General features: G+C 44.8%; 1 protein-coding gene across 4 annotated transcripts; it reads left to right on the top strand.

The window, feature by feature from the left end:
* The first annotated feature begins 1448 nt into the window (after positions 1–1448).
* PEX5 (peroxisomal biogenesis factor 5) lies at positions 1449–19443 on the top strand. 4 transcript variants are annotated; one of them, XM_054591464.1, is made up of 17 exons: positions 1449–1463; positions 1639–1683; positions 2303–2465; positions 3045–3080; positions 3317–3449; positions 3661–3792; positions 8456–8561; positions 9027–9117; positions 9604–9714; positions 9982–10074; positions 10420–10515; positions 14276–14419; positions 14634–14704; positions 15118–15330; positions 15645–15810; positions 16150–16307; positions 16512–19443. In XM_054591464.1, exons 3-17 carry the CDS (start codon positions 2319–2321, stop codon positions 16711–16713), a joined length of 1899 nt encoding a protein of 632 aa, XP_054447439.1. In that variant the 5' UTR covers positions 1449–1463; positions 1639–1683; positions 2303–2318; the 3' UTR covers positions 16714–19443. The 4 variants fall into 4 exon arrangements, with proteins under 4 accessions (XP_054447439.1, XP_054447441.1, XP_054447438.1 ...); XM_054591463.1 differs by lacking the exon at positions 1449–1463 and having other exon boundaries at positions 10396–10515; positions 16512–16732; positions 17702–19443; XM_054591466.1 differs by lacking the exon at positions 9604–9714.

Genomic DNA, 19443 nt, shown 5'->3' with positions numbered 1-19443 from the left:
AAGTGTTGTTCATTGCAATGCCTGGATTTTAGTAAGCGTTCAAGAAACATTAGTTATTATCATTATTATCACCCCCCTCTCCAAGAGCAGCTCATAGTGAGTTATTGCTAATCAGTTACTAATCCAGCAGAGCAGAAGGTTATGCGTGTGGTTTGAGTCGTATTGGAAAGTCCTCTCTGGTTGCCTTGTTTTGAAATTCTACCACATCACATGCTTTCAGTTAAACATTGCTCTCCCCAGGGATCCTCTTTTTAAAAGTATGCACTTCCCAGGGGGCATCCCTTCCTCCTTGGCATGGTTTTTAGTCTGTTAGTACTAGGTATTTGCTTTACGATAATAGCTTGAGAACAGCGAACATGCACGGGCGGGGATTTTTTGTACCAGGAGAAAGAGTATTGAGTTAGGACCTTTGAAAGAAGGTAAAAGGTAAGAAAAAGAAATTTTCTTTTTCTTTGTCCTTTTCTTTTCAGATCTTTGAGATCTTTTCAAAAGAATGACAGGGCAGCACAATCTTCAGGGCTGCCCTGTCATTCTGTTCTCCCGATATATCAGAGCAGTTTCTCTACCTTTCCAGAAATGAGTTTACAGTTATGCCCCTCTGGTCCCCTCCAGCCTCCACCTTTGAAATCTGCAGAATAGCCTGGTAACAATCCTGGCCCAGGGCGCCACCTGCTGTCCACCTGTCTCCTCTCCTGCACCCTGGGCTGGACTGGGACTTTTGTCCTTTTAGCACTAACCCATCCCTGCTCAACTACCAGCAGCCCTGAGCATCTCCTGCTTTTCTTCATGATGTCAGGACTTCACTGGTCTTGGAGCCAGGTGAGATTTCAGGGTTTCTCAGTGACCTTGAAATTTTACACCGCAGCCAATCCTGTGGCAGATGGTGGAGCCTGAGGCTTAACCCGTGATTAAATATCATTTCTTGCATCATGTCTGTGCTTTCCCCGTTTGGAGCAGTGGGAATAAGGCCACCATGGTGCCCTTGACGGGTGGTGAGGGAGGAGGGAGCGAAGAGGAGTGACTCACTGCAACTTCCCTGTAGGTTACCAGCTTGAGATCTCTGGATACATTGGACCCTATTTTAGTCTCCGGAGTTTGTCATCATCCAGTGCTATTTTCCCCTCTTCGCAGAGGTTGCAGATGGTTGGGGGGGGGGGGGGGGGGAGAGGCGGCTCTGTCTCCATGGAGACTGTGACAAGGTCCGCTAAGGGCAACTTGGAAGAAGGCAGGCCTAGAAGGCTGAGGAAGGCCCCAGATTTGACCCTCGCAACTCCAGCGTTACAAAATGAGCTTCTAGGGGAGAGCCAGGATGAACTGAGCCCAGGATCCCGAGCCCTCGGCCTTCACCGAAGCTCAGGAAGCCCTTCCTAGCTCCATTCTTCTTAGAGCTTCCCTGCAAACAAGTCCTGGAGTCGATGATCCTTGCAAGGGCTACCAGAGCAGTCCAAGACTTCCCCTTTAAGGTGCTCTTCCCCTTTAAGACACTTGGCTCCTCCGGTCACGCTGCGTCGCAGTCTTAAGGCCCCGCCCCTGAAAACAGCTTCCGCGAGGCAGCGACTGCAGCGCGGCGGTCGCGGCCCCTTTAAGCCTGAGCCCCGCCCCTGATTTCCCGCCCCTTCTATTCCTCTCCTCCTCCAGCCTGCACCAGGTGCCCTGGCGGGTCTTGCGGCGCGGCGCGCGACGGTGAGCTCAGGGCCGGGGGAAGCAGAGGACACGTTCCCGAGCTTTCTTCGCCCTTTCCTAGTCCTCGCGGGTTGCGGGGGCGGGGCTGGAGCTGCGACTGGGGCGAGGGAGATGGGGTGGTTCGGCGCGCCGGAGGCGTGGGCCTGGCTTGGCAGAGCTGGGGGAGGGGCTCAGGTGACTTAAGGGAGGGGATGGTTGCCCTGCGATGCTCACCTGACGTCGGCGAATGTAGGGGACTGGCGTTACGGTCTGGCGGCGTTCCCACTCTTCCTTGCTCTGCCGGTGCCCCCTAGGTTGTGGAATTGTACCCCCGTAGTCCCTTGGGGTCCAGGCCCCTCTAGGGGGGCGGCTGACAGCCAATCGCGCCGCCGGAGACCGCAGAGGTAGAGGCCGGCGGTGAGGCCCAGGCTGAAAGCAGTGGCTTTTTGAGGCGGGACGGCAGGAGGGCAGCCGTCCCCTCTCGGACTCCTGGCAGACGTGGGGGCCACAGCAAAAAACACTGGGGTGGGAGTGGCCGGTGGCCAACCGGGGACAGACGTCTGTCAGCCTCCCCAGGTGCGAGCTGGATTGTGTGTTGGGTTTGACTACTCGACCTCAGTCCCGAACCTCTGCCCATCAGAGAGCTGGCGGTCACCATGGCAATGCGGGAGCTGGTGGAGGCAGAATGCGGGGGTGCCAACCCGCTTATGAAGCTGGCCGGGCATTTCACCCAGGACAAGGCCCTTCGGCAGGAGGGGTTAAGGCCTGGTCCCTGGCCACCAGGAGCCCCAGCCCCAGAGGCGGTGAGTATTCTTGAGGTGGAAAGTGCAAGTGGTGTCTGGGGATGGAGGGTCCTTATGTATACTTACCTGCTCTCTCTCTATTGCAGCGAGTTTCAGCCGGTGTGCTGCAAGAATATTTAAAACGTGCGGTACCCGGCTGTTTAGTCAAGGGCACTGACCTTTTTTCCCTTGGATTGTCACATAAAAAATGACAACAGCCAGCACAATAATGGCTGTCTGATGTGAATCAAAATTATGCCTATTTTTTTGTCAGATTGGCCAAAAATATATTTTTTGGTGTGCTGCAGAATTTTAGTAATTAGTTCATGTGTACCATGAGATGAAAAAGGTTAAAATCACTCCTTTCTTGTGTTGCATACAATACTTACCATTTAATGAGTGCTTGCTAAACAATATGCTTAGTGCTGTACATCTTTACATTGATGAAGGCAGTCATTTTATAGATGAAGAAATGGAGATTCAGGTTTTGTGACTTGCCTGAGGTCACATAAATGGCAGAGCTGGAATTTTAACCCGTGTTTAAGTTAGTTGTGTGTCTGGTTTTCACCACTGTACCCTATTGTTTTCCTTCTCTCTTAGGTCTCTAAGCCTTTGGGGGTAGCATCTGAAGATGAGGTAAATATACCAGTCTCTTGTTGCATTTTTCTTTTGCCCATTGTGTTTTTACTCTACATGTGGCTTATCCATAGTTCATTTCCCGACCAAATGAAATTTGCCTGCTCGTTTTTAAAAATGTATTCTTTGAGTATTTCCAAATCTATAGTTTCTGTTTTCCTTTCCCTGTATTTGGCATTAGTGATCCCTGTCCATTGGACCTGCCTGGGTTCATCTCACCATCTTTCTTCTCACAGCTGGTGGCTGAATTCCTCCAGGACCAGAATGCACCACTTGTATCCCGTGCGCCTCAGACCTTCAAGATGGATGACCTGCTGGCAGAGATGCAGGAGATTGAACAGTCAAGCTTCCGTCAGGCACCCCAGAGAGGTGGGTCCAGAATCTCGTGGGAGGGGAGATCACCATTTTCTGTGCAGATAGAGCCAAGGAGGTTCCATATTTGGATGCTGCTGGGACTGGGAAACTGAGATGCAGGAGACAAAACAAACAGAGTGTTTTCATGTGCATTCAAGGTTTTTTAGGCATGAAAGAATAATGTGTATTTTGTTGTTTCTTAGTTCTCTTTTTTCTCTCTCTTAAGCTCCTGGCGTGGCAGATTTGGCTCTGTCTGAGAACTGGGCCCAGGAGTTTCTTGCAGCTGGAGATGCTGTGGATGTAACTCAGGATTATAATGAGACTGACTGGTCCCAGGAATTCATCTCCGAAGTTACAGGTGAGTATCATCATGGGAAAATCTACAGTGGTTCCTATGGGGCAGTCAATGTTCCTAGGGGTGTCTGACCTTGTGGCATCTCTGGGCCACACTGGAAGAAGAAGAGTTGTCTTGGGTCACACATTAAATGCACTGCAATACATAATCACAAAAAAATCTCATAATGTTTTAAGTAAATTTATGATTTTGTGTTGAGCCGCATTCATAGCCATCCTGAGCCGCATGCCACCGCAGGTTGCAGGTTGGACACCTCTGCCACTGTTACCCTAATTCATCTTAGGATCTAGAATGATTTCAGCTGCTTATGACTTTTCTGGATTCTTGGCTTACTTCTGTGGGGCACTGAATCTGATTTCCCTTAAGCAATAATAAAAGGGAGTCGAAACATATGAAACAGAAGACTGGGTTTGAACTGGATAAGAGATTAGAGAGAGACAGACAGACACAGAAAGAAAAATAAAACATGAGGAGTTATGTTTACTTCTTTGTTATCTGGAATGTTAACATGGTAGTTTTGTGGAAAGACTGGATGGATTACTATTGGCCCAGGAAGAGAGAAATATGTAACACAGCCTGTGGGATTCTGGCATTAAGTCATCTTGAACAGGATTGGGCCTTGGAGAGTGGGATTGTTGAGTTGACTGGCCTGAAGTAAAAAATCTTGGAAGGCAAAGACATACCCTGATGATAATAATAAAAATTAATAATAATAGCTAATCTTTACTATGTTTAAGGTTTAATGTTAAATGCTTTAAATGCATTATCTATTTAATCCCCATGAGAATCCTTGAGACAGTTACTGTTTTTATTCCTAGTTTACAGGTAAGAAAACTGCACAAGGTGACACAGCTTTGTGAATAGTAGATTTGGGATTTGACTCTGGGTTTGAATGATTCCAGACTGCGGGTTTAACCATTGTGCGGTACTGCCAGGCCTGCAGCTTCAGCTCTTCAGGGTCGCCGTCAAAAACCATTACACTATCCATGAGAGATCTGAGCTGTAACAGAGACCCTCCACCAGACTGAAACTCGGTGTTTAATACAAACCTTAGACCCAAGTGCTATCTCTTATTACAGAGAGACTACTGTTGTAATGTGTGGGCATTAGTCATTTTTCTTAAAAAAAAAGAAAAAAAAAAAAGTCATTGCTACTATAAGCCTAGAGACTGATGAGATTTTTGTTACAGTTACCTGAATTGTTTGCAGTCATTGAGATCTTCCTTAACCTATAAATGAAAAACAGCTTTAGAAAAACACATTGGACCTGTCTTACCTGTTAAATTCTCTTTGGGAGGTAGTGCTCTTCTTTTTTATTTATTCTATTGTAATCGTGCCTGCTTTCGCAGAGGCAGGGACATGGGAAGCCGGAGTGAGAAGTTGAGCTATTTGGAGTTCGCCTTCATTGTCCTGTTGCAGTAGTATATTGCTTTGTATGTAGAGGGTCTTCAGTTTTTAGTGAATTAATGAAATAAGATCTGGGAGAAAGAGCTAAAGGAAATTGATTTTTTAGTAATTAAATTTTATTATCCTCATAGCATTTGTAGGTGATAGGTTTATATTGATTATATAGATTATCTGTTACTTTATGATAAGTAGACAGAGATGAGAGGATATATTCTTTAAATCCTTATTATTTTCTAATTTTCATTGTTATGATTCTAGAATTAAGTTTAAAAGGAATCTCGAAGTTCAGTGTTTTTTGTTTTAATGTTTTGTTTGGACGTAATTAGGGTTTTACTGGAAGTTGCAAAAAAATGCACAGCAAGGTTCTGTGTATCTTTCACTCTGTTTTCCCTAGTGACAGCATTTTGCCTAACTGTTAGATATGTACAATATCAAAATCAGGAAATTGCCTGTGGCCCAACCCACAGAGCTTGCTAGATTTCATAGGTTTCACATGTCTTTATTCGTGTGTTCGTAGTTCTGTGCAGTTTTAGCACGTCTGGATTTCTGTGACCACCACCATAATCAGGATACAGAATACTCCTGTCACCACATGAAGCTCATTTTCTTGTCTGTCGTATTTCTTGATAGACTCTGTCACCCCTCTCACCGCCAGCCCTAATTTTCTGGGCCAGATAATTCTCCACCTCATGATTGCTCAGCTCTAGGAATGAAACACATCTTGAAGGACTTTCCAGTTTAGACAGCCTCAGCTAACATGGGGTGCGAGGTTCAGTGATCATCATGAGAGACAAACCTGTGCTTTCATAGGAAAAGCAGTAACAAGAGATGATTGCCACAGATCTCCCCTGGATGGCAGGGGAAGAGGCCACGGAATGAAAGGAATAACAATTTCACTGTAATGTTTTCTACTTTTGGTGTAGGTTGCCATGGGTGGGCAGCTAGGATAGCACTAGCTAATATTTGTTGCTTTGTGTTTTATATATGCTTTACCTCATTTGGTCTTCATTGCAATTTCTGTGAGGTAGCTACTAATATCTCTGTTTTATAGGTAAGGAAATGGAAATTTGGAGGGTTAAATAATTTGTCTGAAGATATATAGCGAATAAGTTGTGGGTATGGGGATCTGAGTGCAGATAGGCTGACTGTGGAACCCGCATTCTTTACCACTGTGCTGTTTAGCACATGTGGACACTTCGGTGGGTAAGGGTCGGAAGTTCTGAGTTTTAGACTTGGGGTAGATGGACCTGGATGGAATGAACACACAATGAGAAACTCTATGAGGTGAACATTCTGAATTGGGTATTTGGTATGTAGGTTGTTGGTTTTCACTCTACTAATCTATGTGACCAGGGATGGTCCCTTCACCTCTGTAGGCCACAGTTGCATCAGTCTCAGAGGTATCCAAATGGGTATGATTTTCTGTAAGAATTTCTCAAAAAATATTGTAACAGCCAAGTGGTAGTCTTTTGGTAATTTTATTTTGACTCCTTTGTTCCCAATGCCAGAAGATTCTAAGTCTTGTGGCTAATATGGCCAAATATCAAGTTACAGAAATTTGAGGATGTCTTTTCTCACCTCTGGGATTTTCTTTTAATCTATCTCATGTCTGCTTTAAAGTCCAGGTGCTTTGTATTTTTCCCTGTTGCTTCTTGTTTTTGAGAGGGGCACTTGTGCCTGGAGCCTGCTTTTGTAAAAGACTCTAGTTCAGAGTAAGGAGTGACTGGAGAGTAAGGAGGAGGGACTGGTTATTTTTCAACCAAATGGGAAACTGGGAGGTATTAGAAAGTCTAAGTGCTTAAGCATCTCCTTATTAGGTCTTTACTTTTGAGCCAGCAGCCTAATTCGGGCAAAGGAAAAATAAATGTTGCTTGTAAGAGCTAGTGAGGGAAATCTGGGTATTAATGTTGAGTCTGAGAAATTAAGAGACAGAGTCCAATATCAAAAAAATTGTCAACTGTATCTTTTATTATATTAGTAATATATTACTTATAATTAGGTATATTCTGAGTGTCTTTATCATTTATTTTTTTAGATTTTGACATTTCTTTCTCAGGTATCCAGATTACTTTGTAGAAATTATTCAGGCAAAGTCTCAGTTAAATGAATATAAAGTTCTGCTAAACATTAATACTAAGAGGCTACATCTCCTTCTCAGATTTAAAAACAATGACAGATTTTCAAATTGCAAAGACAGGATGTCCTTCTTAGTATCTGACTTGTAAATACGTGGATGCAGAGCAGAAGGAATGAACAATATAGGCTCATGTTTTCTCTTTGTTTATTCATTCCTTAGGGCCCTTTTGAATAATTTTTCTTTGCCCCCCCCCCCCTTTTTTTCCTTGCCTGGCCCCAGAATAGTAAAGGGCAAAGTCCTGGGGATTGAGAAACAAACAGTTCAGCACCCTCATTTGATCTGCTGTCCTGGTATGTTTATTCAGATATTGCAGCAGTGCCCTTTGTCACTAGAACTAAGACAATTTCTAGATTTGGACTTTAAAACAGCCCTTAAAATTAGTCTGAAGTGACTAGAGTCACAGCAGTGTTTATCCCTGGGGGCTGGGGGCATGAGGGAACCTTTAAAGGAGCTGTAGGTATTCTGTACCTTCATCTGGTGGTGATTTGAGTGTATTCATATGGAGAAGTTAACAAAGCAGTCTTCTTAAGTTTGGCACACTTTATGTACTTTCATTTTATTTTACATCTCAATTAAGAAAATGAAAAAAAAACAATCATCCAGTGGGAAGAGTGGCTGTGTATCTTTAACTCTAGCTCAGCGTTCGGCTTCTCAGATTCTCTTGGTAGGTATAGTAAGATGAAATATGAAGCCGCTTTCGTTGGGAGGGTGTGAACTCTGTCGGTGGAGGACAGACCAGAGATTTGGTTAAGGAACAGAACTCTTCTGTTTTCCCTTAGATACTTGCTGCTTCCCAGCAGTGTACCTTCAAGGGAGGTGGAGGCCCTAGTGTCTGCTCTTTCTTATTGAGATTTCTGGCTCTTCAAGCAAAAGGGTTTGTTTGGTCTGTATTCCTTTCTTGAGCCTTTTTATTGGGCCTCCTGTTTCAACTCAGTAAATATCCATTCCAGGCCCCTTGGGGGAAATGGAATGGATATTGAAAATTTAGTAATACTTTCTTTTGACCAGGGATCGGAGGGATTAAATAGGATTTTGTCTGCTTTGGCTTGGTCAGGTCAGTATTCTTTTTCTGGGCCAGCTCACTGAATCCTGTGTGATTTCCCCAACTCTCTGCTCCTTGCAGACCCTTTGTCTGTGTCCCCTGCCCGCTGGGCTGAGGAATATCTGGAACAGTCAGAGGAGAAGCTGTGGCTGGGAGAGCAAGAGGGAACAGCTGCCACTGATCGCTGGTGAGTGCAGCCACCTCTTTCTGGACATATCCCCGTGGAAGGAGGATTGGACAGTTTTCTCAGCCTCCTCTAAACCCCTCCATCCACGTTCCCAAACCAACTTGCAACCCCCTCATTTTGTAAGGTTTCCACTTGGATCCCTTAGAATCCTAACTGCCCTAACCAAATCTTTGTAACTTTACCTTATGTACCCTGTTCCCTTTTTAATTTGGTGTCTGTCTGTTCCTTCTCTTTGCAAAGATATGGTTGGGAAAGGGAGAGATAAAAGGATGTACCTAGTGCTTTACCACTCCTGCCCATGTGTTCTTCTTTAATGTAAATTTGGAATTTGTAGGTCCTCAACAAGAGAGTGGAGTGAGGTCAGCCTCTTTCCCTCCCTGGGAACTTCCATGGGCTGGTGGTGGGAAATAGCATGGGGAAGGTAATGGCTGATGAGTGCAGTTAGTTCGCCCTTACCTGTTCCAGGTATGATGATTATCGTCCAGAGGAGGATCTGCAACACACTGCCAGTGACTTTGTGGCCAAAGTGGATGACCCCAAATTGGCTAACTCTGAGGTGAGCCACACCCCACTGCTGCTTTGCCTAGCAGAACTGGTCTTGGAAGTCAAGGGTCCTGCTTCTCTTACCCCAGCTCAGTTTGGAGAAAAGGAGATGAGATCTTAGGTCCATTTCTTCCAATCGGGAGAATGGAGATTTCAGATCCTGCCTTTTCCTTCCAGCATTCTTTCTTCATTTCCTTGCCTACTAACCCTTTCTCTGCTCTGTGCCATCTCAAATCTTTACAGCCAGAAATCCCTTTCTTTTTTTGTTCTGTATGTTTTTTAAGGTCTTTAACATACCTTGTTTGCAGCATCTCAAATCTCTAGAGCCAGAAATCCCTTTCTTTTTTGCTCTGTACATTTTTTAGGGTCTTTAGTATATCTTGCCTGCAGCCAGAGTGGTCAGGGGGGAGGGGTAGGTGCAGGCTCCTCTTGGGCATGGTTGAGAGTGCACCCCTGGAAGTTCTTTCCCGAGTGGCCTATGTGTGTCTCTGTGCCCCAGTTCCTGAAATTCGTGCGGCAGATTGGCGAGGGGCAGGTGTCCCTGGAGTCCGGTGCAGGGTCGGGCCGAGCTCAGGCAGAACAGTGGGCAGCAGAGTTTATACAGCAGCAGGTAGGACATTGTCACCTCCCAGTCCCACTTCAGAGCCAGCTGGTGCCCTGGCCTTGTGTTCAGTGTTCAGAAGTCCCAGATGGGGAAGGGATTTTATTGCCAGCTTGTTTTGGAGGCATCCAGGTCAGAGTGGGTGGGAAAGAGATTCTGAGAATGTTTTTCTCAGGAGTGTCCAGGTTGGTGGTGTTCACTGGGTATTTAGTCAGGGTTTCGTGGGAAGAAAGGTGGTGGTGGTGACGGCAGCGTGACCATCCATCTTTGTCACAGGGCACCTCAGATGCCTGGGTTGACCAGTTCACAAGACCAGGAAACACATCTGCCCTCGATATGGAGTTTGAACGAGCCAAGTCAGCTATTGAGGTGAGAGCACATAGTGCAGGAGCTGAGACCCCAAGAGAAAAGGCTCCGTTGGAGACCGTGGGTGTGTTAACCTCAAAGATGATGAACCCAGTGTTCCTGGATCGTCTGTGTCGTAATTGCTTGGGGTGGGGTGGGCACCTCCAAAATGCCAACCTGGGGGTAGGACCTAGGAATCTGCATTTAAAAAAAGCTCTTCAGATGCACTTAAACGCATTGAAATTTAAGAACTACTGCCATCGGGAGTCATTCTGGTAGAGCTGACAGTGGGGTGGGGTGGTCATGATGTATCCCCTTTTCCTATCTGTCTTCCCTCCCTTACAGTCTGATGTCGATTTCTGGGACAAGTTGCAGGCAGAGTTGGAGGAGATGGCCAAACGGGATGCTGAGGCTCACCCCTGGCTTACTGACTACGATGACCTCACGACTGCGTCCTTCGACAAAGTAAGGGCTGGCTTTTCTGATAGCAGGATTTCCTTGTCTTGTCTCTCTTCTAATCCTGAATTTGGGTACTCACTTTTAAGCAATTCTTCTCTTAAGCCCCTTTCCACAAAAAAGAAGGCTGAAACATTCCCTTGCCCCTGCTGTCTTCCGGTAATTGAGAGTGTGCTTTATTCTTAGGGTATGAAGGTTAATAATAACAGACCGCCCTTGTTAAGTTACAATAATACAATGACATTCGACCTACGATACAGGTTTGCCCATGATGTGGTATGAGCACAAACAAGGGAGCTCTGCTTTGGAGGTTGAGAACACTTTGAGAAGGTTGATAACTCCTTTGGTGTGGGGTGGTGGGTGGTAGGCTTTCGCTGTGCCTCCATACCTTAATATCTATGTAGTTTTGTAACTCACAAGTTTATTTTAAATATTAATCTCTCTGAGATTAGAACTACTTGCCCCAATTTAGGGTGTTTTCAAAGAATTATATTAAATAAATATTAGGAAAATTTCCCAGCAGTCAGTGCAGTGGTGAAAGATGATTGAATTTTGCATACAGTGTATGCTATTGACTTAGAAGTGTATGTTATTTCAGGGGGTTTAACTGTGAAAAAAATACTTATTGTGGGTTGTAGAGCATTTGTGGATGTGGTTGATAATTGAGCTGCTGAGTTGAAGCATGATTTGGAAGAGTGAGAATGGCTTGGTTTTGTGAAAGGCAAAGCAGGAACTGGGGAGGTGAGTAGTGATGTCTTCGTCCCAGTTCAGACCTGTTTGGGAAGGGATTCAGGAGCTAGCACCAGGGACTGAGATGCAAGGCAGGGTGCTGGGGGTAGATCTTGACGTAGAGGAGCAGTACAGAGATAGAGACAAAGTTCAGGATAACTTTAAAAAGGCAAGGGTAACTTTAAAAAGCCAATGAAAAACTTAGTGCTAAAAGAAATATGATTTTGTATAATATCCCAGTCTGATTTCCTCGGAGCTATCCAGTAACGTAACAGAAAAGAGACGTGACTTTTTGAGACCCCTCTCTGTGTTTTAACCATAGTAAGAGTTCCTTCTCTTGCATCGTGATGAGGAAGAACTTTAGGAAATACCTGGAGATACTACTTTCATTAATTTTTATTAACAATTTGATAAGTTGCATAGGCCCCATTGATTTATAAATGAGAAGTTATAAAACTTTAGATAAAAATTTGCATGCTTTTGATAAATAGAGAGATAGCACTAGTTTCATACGAGCAGGATTTTCTGTTAGCATTTTTACTCACATATTACTAAAATGCTAGGTGGAAGAAATTTTTAAATTAAAAACCTAAAAACATAGTTATGATTTTAGATTCTTGAACCCCATTTAATATCATTGGTACCTTGGGATATTGCAAAATTAGCATTAGAAATATTTGCATTAATGTTCCACAAAAAATATGCTTTACTTTATTCCTCACTAACAATGAACAGTTCATGTTTTATCGGGCTCTACGCCACGACTGAGTTATATGTCATCAGTACTTTTTTTTTTTTCAAATGTGGATCTGATGCTGATTATGAGATGAATTCATGGGTCTCTGAATGTATTATTGTTATTTTTTATTGATGGTCTTTTAAATTTTCAAGGCAACTTAACACCTATAGCTCAAGCTCAAGCAGATACTGTATACTGTTAGCATAAAGGAGACGTTTCTGTGCTGGGACGCACTCTTAAGTAGTCATCTGGTTTTTGCAGTGTGAACCTATGAGATTTTTGGAAGGCAGCTCTGCTCACCACTATACCACCAGTGCCGCACTGAATGGAACACACAAGGATCAGACCTAATGATTGGCTTGGATTAGATTTTTTAGGATGTAATAGTGTAGAAGATACCTCCAGAGTACTCTTTTTTTTTTTTAATTAATGCAAATATTCTAATTTTGAAAAATTTCTCTCTGATTAGCATTTGACAAAATGCTATCCTCTCTCAAATAGGATAGATAGCATGAACAAGAGAATAAATACTTGGAGAACCGTATGGTTACAACGTGGTGGCACTGACCTTTTGTGTTGTCGCTGAGGATGATACCAATTGATGACTAGGATTTTAAGCTTTTTGATAAGGCTTTGGAGAATATTCTCACTTGATGCTTTCAGTAGCTCAAAGAGGGGGGATTACTTTTATCAGGAAGTTGTGTTATAGATGACAGTGATCACTGTCTCCTGCGGGGTGGCTTAAGACATGGACTGATGGTGGATGGTAGTTGAGGATGAATACAAGAAGGTTTATTTTGTTGAACTTTTATATTCTAAGGTGAGTGTCAATGAACTATGGCCCGTGAGTAGATGCGGCCTGCCGCCTGTTTTATACAGCCTGTCAGCTGATAATGGTTTTAATAGTTTTAATGTTAAATGTTTAATGGTTGAAAACAATGAAAAGTAATATTTTGTGATGTGAAAATTATATAAGCCATGCTTAATGATTTAAATAATATCTGTGGCTGCTTTCTCACTACAGTGGTGGAGTTGAGTAGTTGTGACAAGATATTATCTGGCTCTTCACAGAAAAGGCTTGCTGTGCCTGGTGCAGGGTCATTTTCTACCTTCTAAGTTTTTGTGTTGTTCAGAGATGTCTCAGGAACATTACCTATTTTTGACATGAATATTCTTTTTATACATTTACCCCAAATCCGTGTTGTGTATGTCTTGTTTCCTAAACCTCCATTGTAATTATTTAATTCTTATTTGTCACAAATAATTTGTACCTGATGACTGTTAGTGGCTTAGAACTTTCTGGTAAGATTTAAGTGTTTCTGATTCTTTAGCTGTTTCACAGTAATAGTGTTTATTATGCACACTTTCATTCTAACTTGTCCTTAACTACATTTAGAAGGGAGATACCTGGTATTTTACATCTTGTTGCCATTCTGGTATGTTGTTTTGTGATGGTAACCATTTACTTTCCAAAAAGGAACATTTAATTTGCTTGTCCCAAGTCATATGGTTTATTAGTGACCACCGTTTTACCTTACTACCTCTCTATCCAACGGGAAATGCCAGTAGACAAAACTTTGCACAGAGTGTTGTGACTCTTCCCTCAGATGAGAAATCCTCAGCTAGATGGGAACAGTGTCTTCCTGAAGCATTTCTTGCTCTCCGGATTTTGGGATCTAGCCTTCATTTACTGTATTCAGATACAGATTAATATTAACAACTTTTAAGAATGAAATTGGGGGATAGGTTAAAATTTTCAAAGTGCTTCAACACATGCTATTTCGTTATTGCCCACAGTGACTCCATGAGCTAGGTGAGAGCTGCATTTGAATGGCAGGTCTCTGACTCCAAATTGCTTTTCCTTTATATGTTAACACACTGTTGCAGGATAATAAGAAATGCCCTTGAGTAGCTAAGGAGAGCTCATCTTGTTACTGTAAGCCAGTCCTGGGAAGACATGTGTTCTGTTTCAGTGGTGAGAAGTCAAGGATGTGGAAATCCAGGTCTATAACGAGTTCCTATAATAAGCTTATTCCCAGAAAGCATCAGAGTTTGTAGACTAGCCTACGTTTCCCGTATTGTGAACAGGAGATAGGAGTGTGAGCACAAAACTGAATTATTTTACTGTAGTCATAGATGATATCCTTATTAATAGGGAAAGTTCGCCAGCATTTATTCAGATATCTTTTTGGAAGCCTTCCACTCCTTCTCTACCTCTGTCTTCGTTGTCATGTCCTGTTCCTGCTGCTTTGTGATGGCTGCTTCTCATATGTGTTCTCACTTGGCTTCTCTTCCTTGCAGGGGTACCAGTTTGAGGACGAGAACCCCCTGCGTGACCATCCCCAGCCTTTCGAGGAAGGGTTGCAGCGACTTCAGGAGGGAGACCTGCCAAACGCTGTGCTGCTTTTTGAGGCAGCTGTGCAGCAGGATCCTAAGCATATGGAAGTGAGCAGCTCATTGTTCTGACTTCAAGTTAGAGACTGCTTCCTCCAGTTTTGGGGAAGGCCCCAAAGAGCAGTACAGATGGATTAGGGCCTAGGTGATGGCCTAGGGTTGGGGGTGAGAGTGAGAGTGAGAGGATGAGTGGACGGGGGAGCCAGAGAAAGGGAGGGTGGGAAGGTGATTGCAGGGCTGATGGAATCTGTCGACTTCTCTCTAGGCTTGGCAGTACCTGGGTACCACCCAGGCAGAGAATGAACAGGAACTATTAGCCATCAGCGCGCTGCGGAAGTGAGTACGCCGAAAGGTGGGGTGAGAAGGTTCCAGGGCTCTCCAGAAAGCCTTTAGAATGATAAAAGCCCAGATCCAGATCCTTGTCTCCTTTCTGCTCACTAACAAGAGTGTTTCTCATGATCAAAACCCTAAGGTTTTGAGTGAAGTAGAGATAACTGGTTCCATTCCTTCAGCAGCTTTAAATTTTATTCGTGGGACTATGGCTGGTTCCTTGGCTGCCAAAATGTCCCCTGTCTCAGTTCTGTAACTTTGCTAATAACTTAGATGTAGAGGATTTCTCTTTATCTTGAACTGAGCGAGTTGGCGGGTGAGGCCATTGTGACCACCTTCCGAAGCTTGGCTGGGCTCCAGGGTGCTGATGGGTGGCAGTTTCACTGCAGTACCCGCTCCCCCCATCTCTGTCCAAACAGGTGCCTGGAGCTAAAGCCAGATAATCGGACAGCGCTGATGGCGCTGGCTGTCAGCTTCACCAACGAGTCCCTGCAGCGACAGGCCTGTGAAACCCTGCGAGACTGGCTGCGCTACACACCAGCCTACGCCCACCTGGTGGTGCCTGGGGAAGAAGGGGCCAGTGGCACAGGGCTGGGCCCCAGCAAGCGCATCCTGGGATCCCTGTTGTCTGAGTGAGTGAGGAGTCCCTGGCGTGAGAATGGTAACCCGATAAGGAGGACAGCCTTGGTTTTGGAAGTTTGGACAGATTGAGACTTGAGGCTCTACAAGTGGGATGGGAGACCCAGAGTCTACCTGAAGGAGGTCTGCTGGGAGGAGACGGAAACACAGGTTTATTAATTAGGATTTGGGAGTAGAGGAGGGCGGTGGATGATAGATTGATAAACTTTTGGGATATGATTGACTAATAAAGGAATTATGTTGGAGGGGTAGGAATACAGAGATACCCATCCACCTATTTCTTTGCATTTTTCCCTTTCTTTTCCAGCTCCCTGTTTCTTGAAGTGAAAGAGCTCTTCCTGGCAGCCGTGCGCCTGGACCCTTCGTCCATTGACCCTGATGTGCAGTGTGGGTTGGGGGTCCTTTTCAACCTGAGTGGGGAGTATGACAAGGCGGTCGACTGTTTCACAGCTGCCCTCAGCGTTCGTCCCAATGTGAGCCTCAGGGGAGGAGTGGAATGGGAGATGACTCTGTACCCTGTGGAAGAGTCATTTGTTGGGGCTTTTGGAGTCATGGGATATTTAATTCCAATGTTCCATGTACTGGTTACCTTGGGAGGATTGGGCAAAGAGGTGGGGGAGTATCGGGTCCTCTGAACTTAAGGGAGTCTGTTTGGTGAGAGTGGTTACACTGAGCCACACAATGAACTGTTGAGGAGAAAGCAGTGGGATCGTAACATATATTAGCTAAACAGATTGGTGAACCAGGGAGGAATGGGCAGAATTTGATCTGAGCCTGGTTCATGTCCCTAACCTTCTCCTTCCCTGTCTCAGGACTATTTGCTGTGGAATAAACTAGGGGCCACCCTGGCCAATGGAAACCAGAGTGAAGAAGCAGTAGCTGCGTACCGTCGGGCCCTCGAGCTACAGCCTGGCTACATACGGTCGCGCTATAACCTGGGCATCAGCTGCATCAACCTCGGGGCTCACCGGTGAGAGTGTCTGCTGAGGGATGAATGAATGAATGAAAGAAAGAATGAATGGATGAATCTCTTTCTCCCTGCCTTTGGCCCTAGCTCTTCACTCTCTGCTCTTGCTTTTTGACTAACCAGCCCCAGCTTGCTTTCTCCCCATATCAGCTGACCTACTTCCTTCTTTGGTCTTCTGCTCACCTGCTCTCATTCCTGTTCCCACAGGGAGGCTGTGGAACACTTTTTGGAGGCCTTGAACATGCAGAGGAAAAGCCGGGGCCCTCGGGGCGAAGGAGGCGCCATGTCAGAAAACATCTGGAGCACCCTGCGTTTGGCATTGTCCATGTTAGGCCAGAGTGATGCTTATGGGGCAGCTGATGCCCGGGATCTGTCCACCCTCTTAACTATGTTTGGCCTGTCGCAGTGACAGTGGGATGGGCTGCCCTGTGAGTGTCTGGCTGGAGGGGTCCCCGCTCTGGATGTGACTCCCTCTCCCCAAATGGGCCTACCAAGGGGGCGGGCTGATGATCACAAGCGGTATGGCCTCTCACGAGTGGCTTCAATGTAGGGGTGGGTAGTCTTTGCTCTAGTTCCTACATAATTGTAGGAAAATGAGCTGTGTTATCTCTGAGTCCCTTGGTAATTCAGGGGCTGCACATCCAGCTACAGCTCTCTCTGCTCATCATGCCCTTTCTTGGTGCTGCTTTTTGGGTAGGACCCGGAGATGTAGGGTAACTGTTCTCATCAGCTGCCATTTCTCATAGGGTCTACCACATTCGTAATGTCCGTTCTTTCCCCTCGTTTAACTGGGGATTGATAATAGTACAGCTTCCTTGGGCAGTTGTGTAGGAGCATCCTCTAGCGTGCACCTCTGTGCTGACTAGATCTGGGGCTGGGTGTCAGGAGTTGGCCTGTTTGATTTAAATGTTGATTTGTCTCAGCAGAGCTGAGTTGTGGTAGGGGGTTCATAGCTCTGCCACTCTGGGGCCTCTCCTGGCTGTCGCTCTGGATTCCCCCGGGTATGATGCTGCATCCAGCAGCGCTGGCACCATTATCTAGGGGTCCTCACGAGCTGCTGGGGTCAGTTGCTACACAGTGCTTGGGAGTGGGCTAGGAGGAAGACTCATTGGTGGAATTAGCCTCGCACGGGCCAGATGGAATCAGGTCCAGGGCTCTGTTCTGGGGCCTTTAGTGGGAGGACAGAGCTGTGGGATGAGGGATGTGGTGAGTGCAGCAGATCTCCCTCTTAGACTGGTGAGTAGGAATTGAGCTAGTAGCTCTTCCAGAAAGTTGGTTCGGAAATTGCCATCTTGCCAAATTCCTAGCAAAGAGGGAGTTCAGTGGTACCTTAAGTCATTGCTGTACTTGAAATGTTTCTAGGGGAGAGTGTCAAAAAAATTCCCTTCCCCTATTAGTACCTCTGCAAGGTGAAGATTGAGGGACGAAGAGGGAGCAGCTTGGTCATCGTACCCAGGGAATCCGGAGCTTGGATTCTTCTCAACTGTGCCCTGCGTGGGAAGCTACACCAGCCCCAGAAATGACTGCTGAGCATCTTGCCTTGTCTTCAGTAGCTAATGATCAGAGAGATTTTTTTTTTTAACTACCATGGTCCCAAGGTTCCATCCTGAAATTTATTTTTCTTTGTATGAATATGTGTAAATGATTTTAAAATAAAACTGTAAAATATTTGTATAAAGAATAAATGGAACTGACGTGGGTCTGAGTTGTGCTGCCAGGCGTGAAGTTGGGGTTGGTGGGAGGTGGGTTGTTAGGAGGATGGTGTTCAACAGTTTCCTCTTTTCCCATTTCCCTTTCAAATTCTCATTGGCATATTGATTATACACCTGCCTAAATTATTCAGCACCTAATACATGCTGGGTACTATGAATAAAGTGGACGGGGTCTCTGTGTTCATGGAGCTTACGGTTTAGCTGCCAGGGGTGTCCAACCTGTGGCCTGTGGGCCACGTGCAACTCAGGATGGCTACGAATGCGGCCCAACACAAAATTGTAAATTTACTTAAAACATTTTGAAATTTTTTTTGTGATTACATGTGGCAGTGTATTTAATGTGTTGCCCAAAACAACTCTTCTTCCAGTGTGGAGCAGATGCCGAAAGGTTGGACACCCCTGGTTTAGCAGATGTTTAACAGTCATGCATTTTTTACACTTGTGTATGTCTCTAAAAATACAAGGGTGCTATGTCATTGTTTGGTATTTTATTGTGAATTACACTAGAGACTTTTTGTAGTTTTTTAATGCTTAGAGCTTCTAAAGGTTTTCATTTGTGTTTTTTCTCAGGACTGTATCAAGAGCCATATCAACATGGGTCACTATCCTGGGGAAAATTTTAAAGATAAAAACAGAGATTTGTATTTTGAGAAAAATGTTCATGGCCACATTAGAATTTTTAAAAAAAAAATGTCTCAAAGAGAATGGGTTTAGGACATTTCCAGGCAGTGAAGTATTACTTAGCTATTTATAATACATTTTCCAAGGACAGTAAATACTAATAATATAATGAGAAAAGGTTAACAAACCACAGGTTATCTCAAGAAAAAATGTATTGAAAAGAGAATGAGGAAATAACCCAATATGCTAAAAGTGTGAAGGTTATGAGTGATTTTCCCCATTTTGTCATACTCTGTAATTTCCAATTTTTTGTTAGTGCATGTGTAATACTTTCATAGGAAAGAACAAAATAGGAGGGAGGGCGGCATCGTGTTGCCACCAGCTGGGTGACCTCCAGGCAGCTGAGTCCTGGGCCCTGAGCAGGGGACAGTGCGAAGCACCAGGCTTGGGAGTGGGCTGGGCAGGCTGAGGCAGCAATGGCTACAATGTGGAGATACAAGAAGAAAGAAAGTGGCTGAGTGAATGGCTTTAAAGCTTAGGTAATTCCTGGTTTAAGTGAAGTCTCCAGTCCGTTTTGCCTGTGTTGGGTGGCATGAAGGTGTCTGAGTCAAATGCCTCGTTTTTGCATGGTCAACGTCAGGTGCCTCTTTGAACCCAAATTAAATTCAGCCAATGTTTATTGAGGGTACAATTACTCCTGGTAATCCAAATTTATCAGAGAAATGTGGCATCTTAAAATTTTGCTCAGATTGTGTATGTGGGGTAACTTTGTAGTCTATGTAATTTGTACTAGTGACTATGGTTAA

This window comes from Pteronotus mesoamericanus, unplaced genomic scaffold, assembly GCF_021234165.1.
Source record: "Pteronotus mesoamericanus isolate MK-2021 breed Mesoamerican mustached bat unplaced genomic scaffold, CSHL_Meso_final scaffold_21, whole genome shotgun sequence".
Classification (NCBI taxonomy): domain Eukaryota; kingdom Metazoa; phylum Chordata; class Mammalia; order Chiroptera; family Mormoopidae; genus Pteronotus; species Pteronotus mesoamericanus.
The sequence above is the reverse complement of the archived record's forward strand: the minus strand, read 5'-3'. Positions and strand labels throughout refer to the sequence as shown.

Excerpts from the sequence above, each read along its gene's own strand:
- PEX5 (XM_054591463.1), top strand. The coding sequence starts at position 2,319 with ATGGCAATGCGGGAGCTGGTGGAGGCAGAATGCGGGGGTGCCAACCCG. Across the intron at positions 14,705-15,117 it reads GCCATCAGCGCGCTGCGGAA|GTGCCTGGAGCTAAAGCCAG; the intron begins GTGAGTACGCCG and ends CTGTCCAAACAG. Across the intron at positions 15,811-16,149 it reads CCCTCAGCGTTCGTCCCAAT|GACTATTTGCTGTGGAATAA; the intron begins GTGAGCCTCAGG and ends TCCCTGTCTCAG.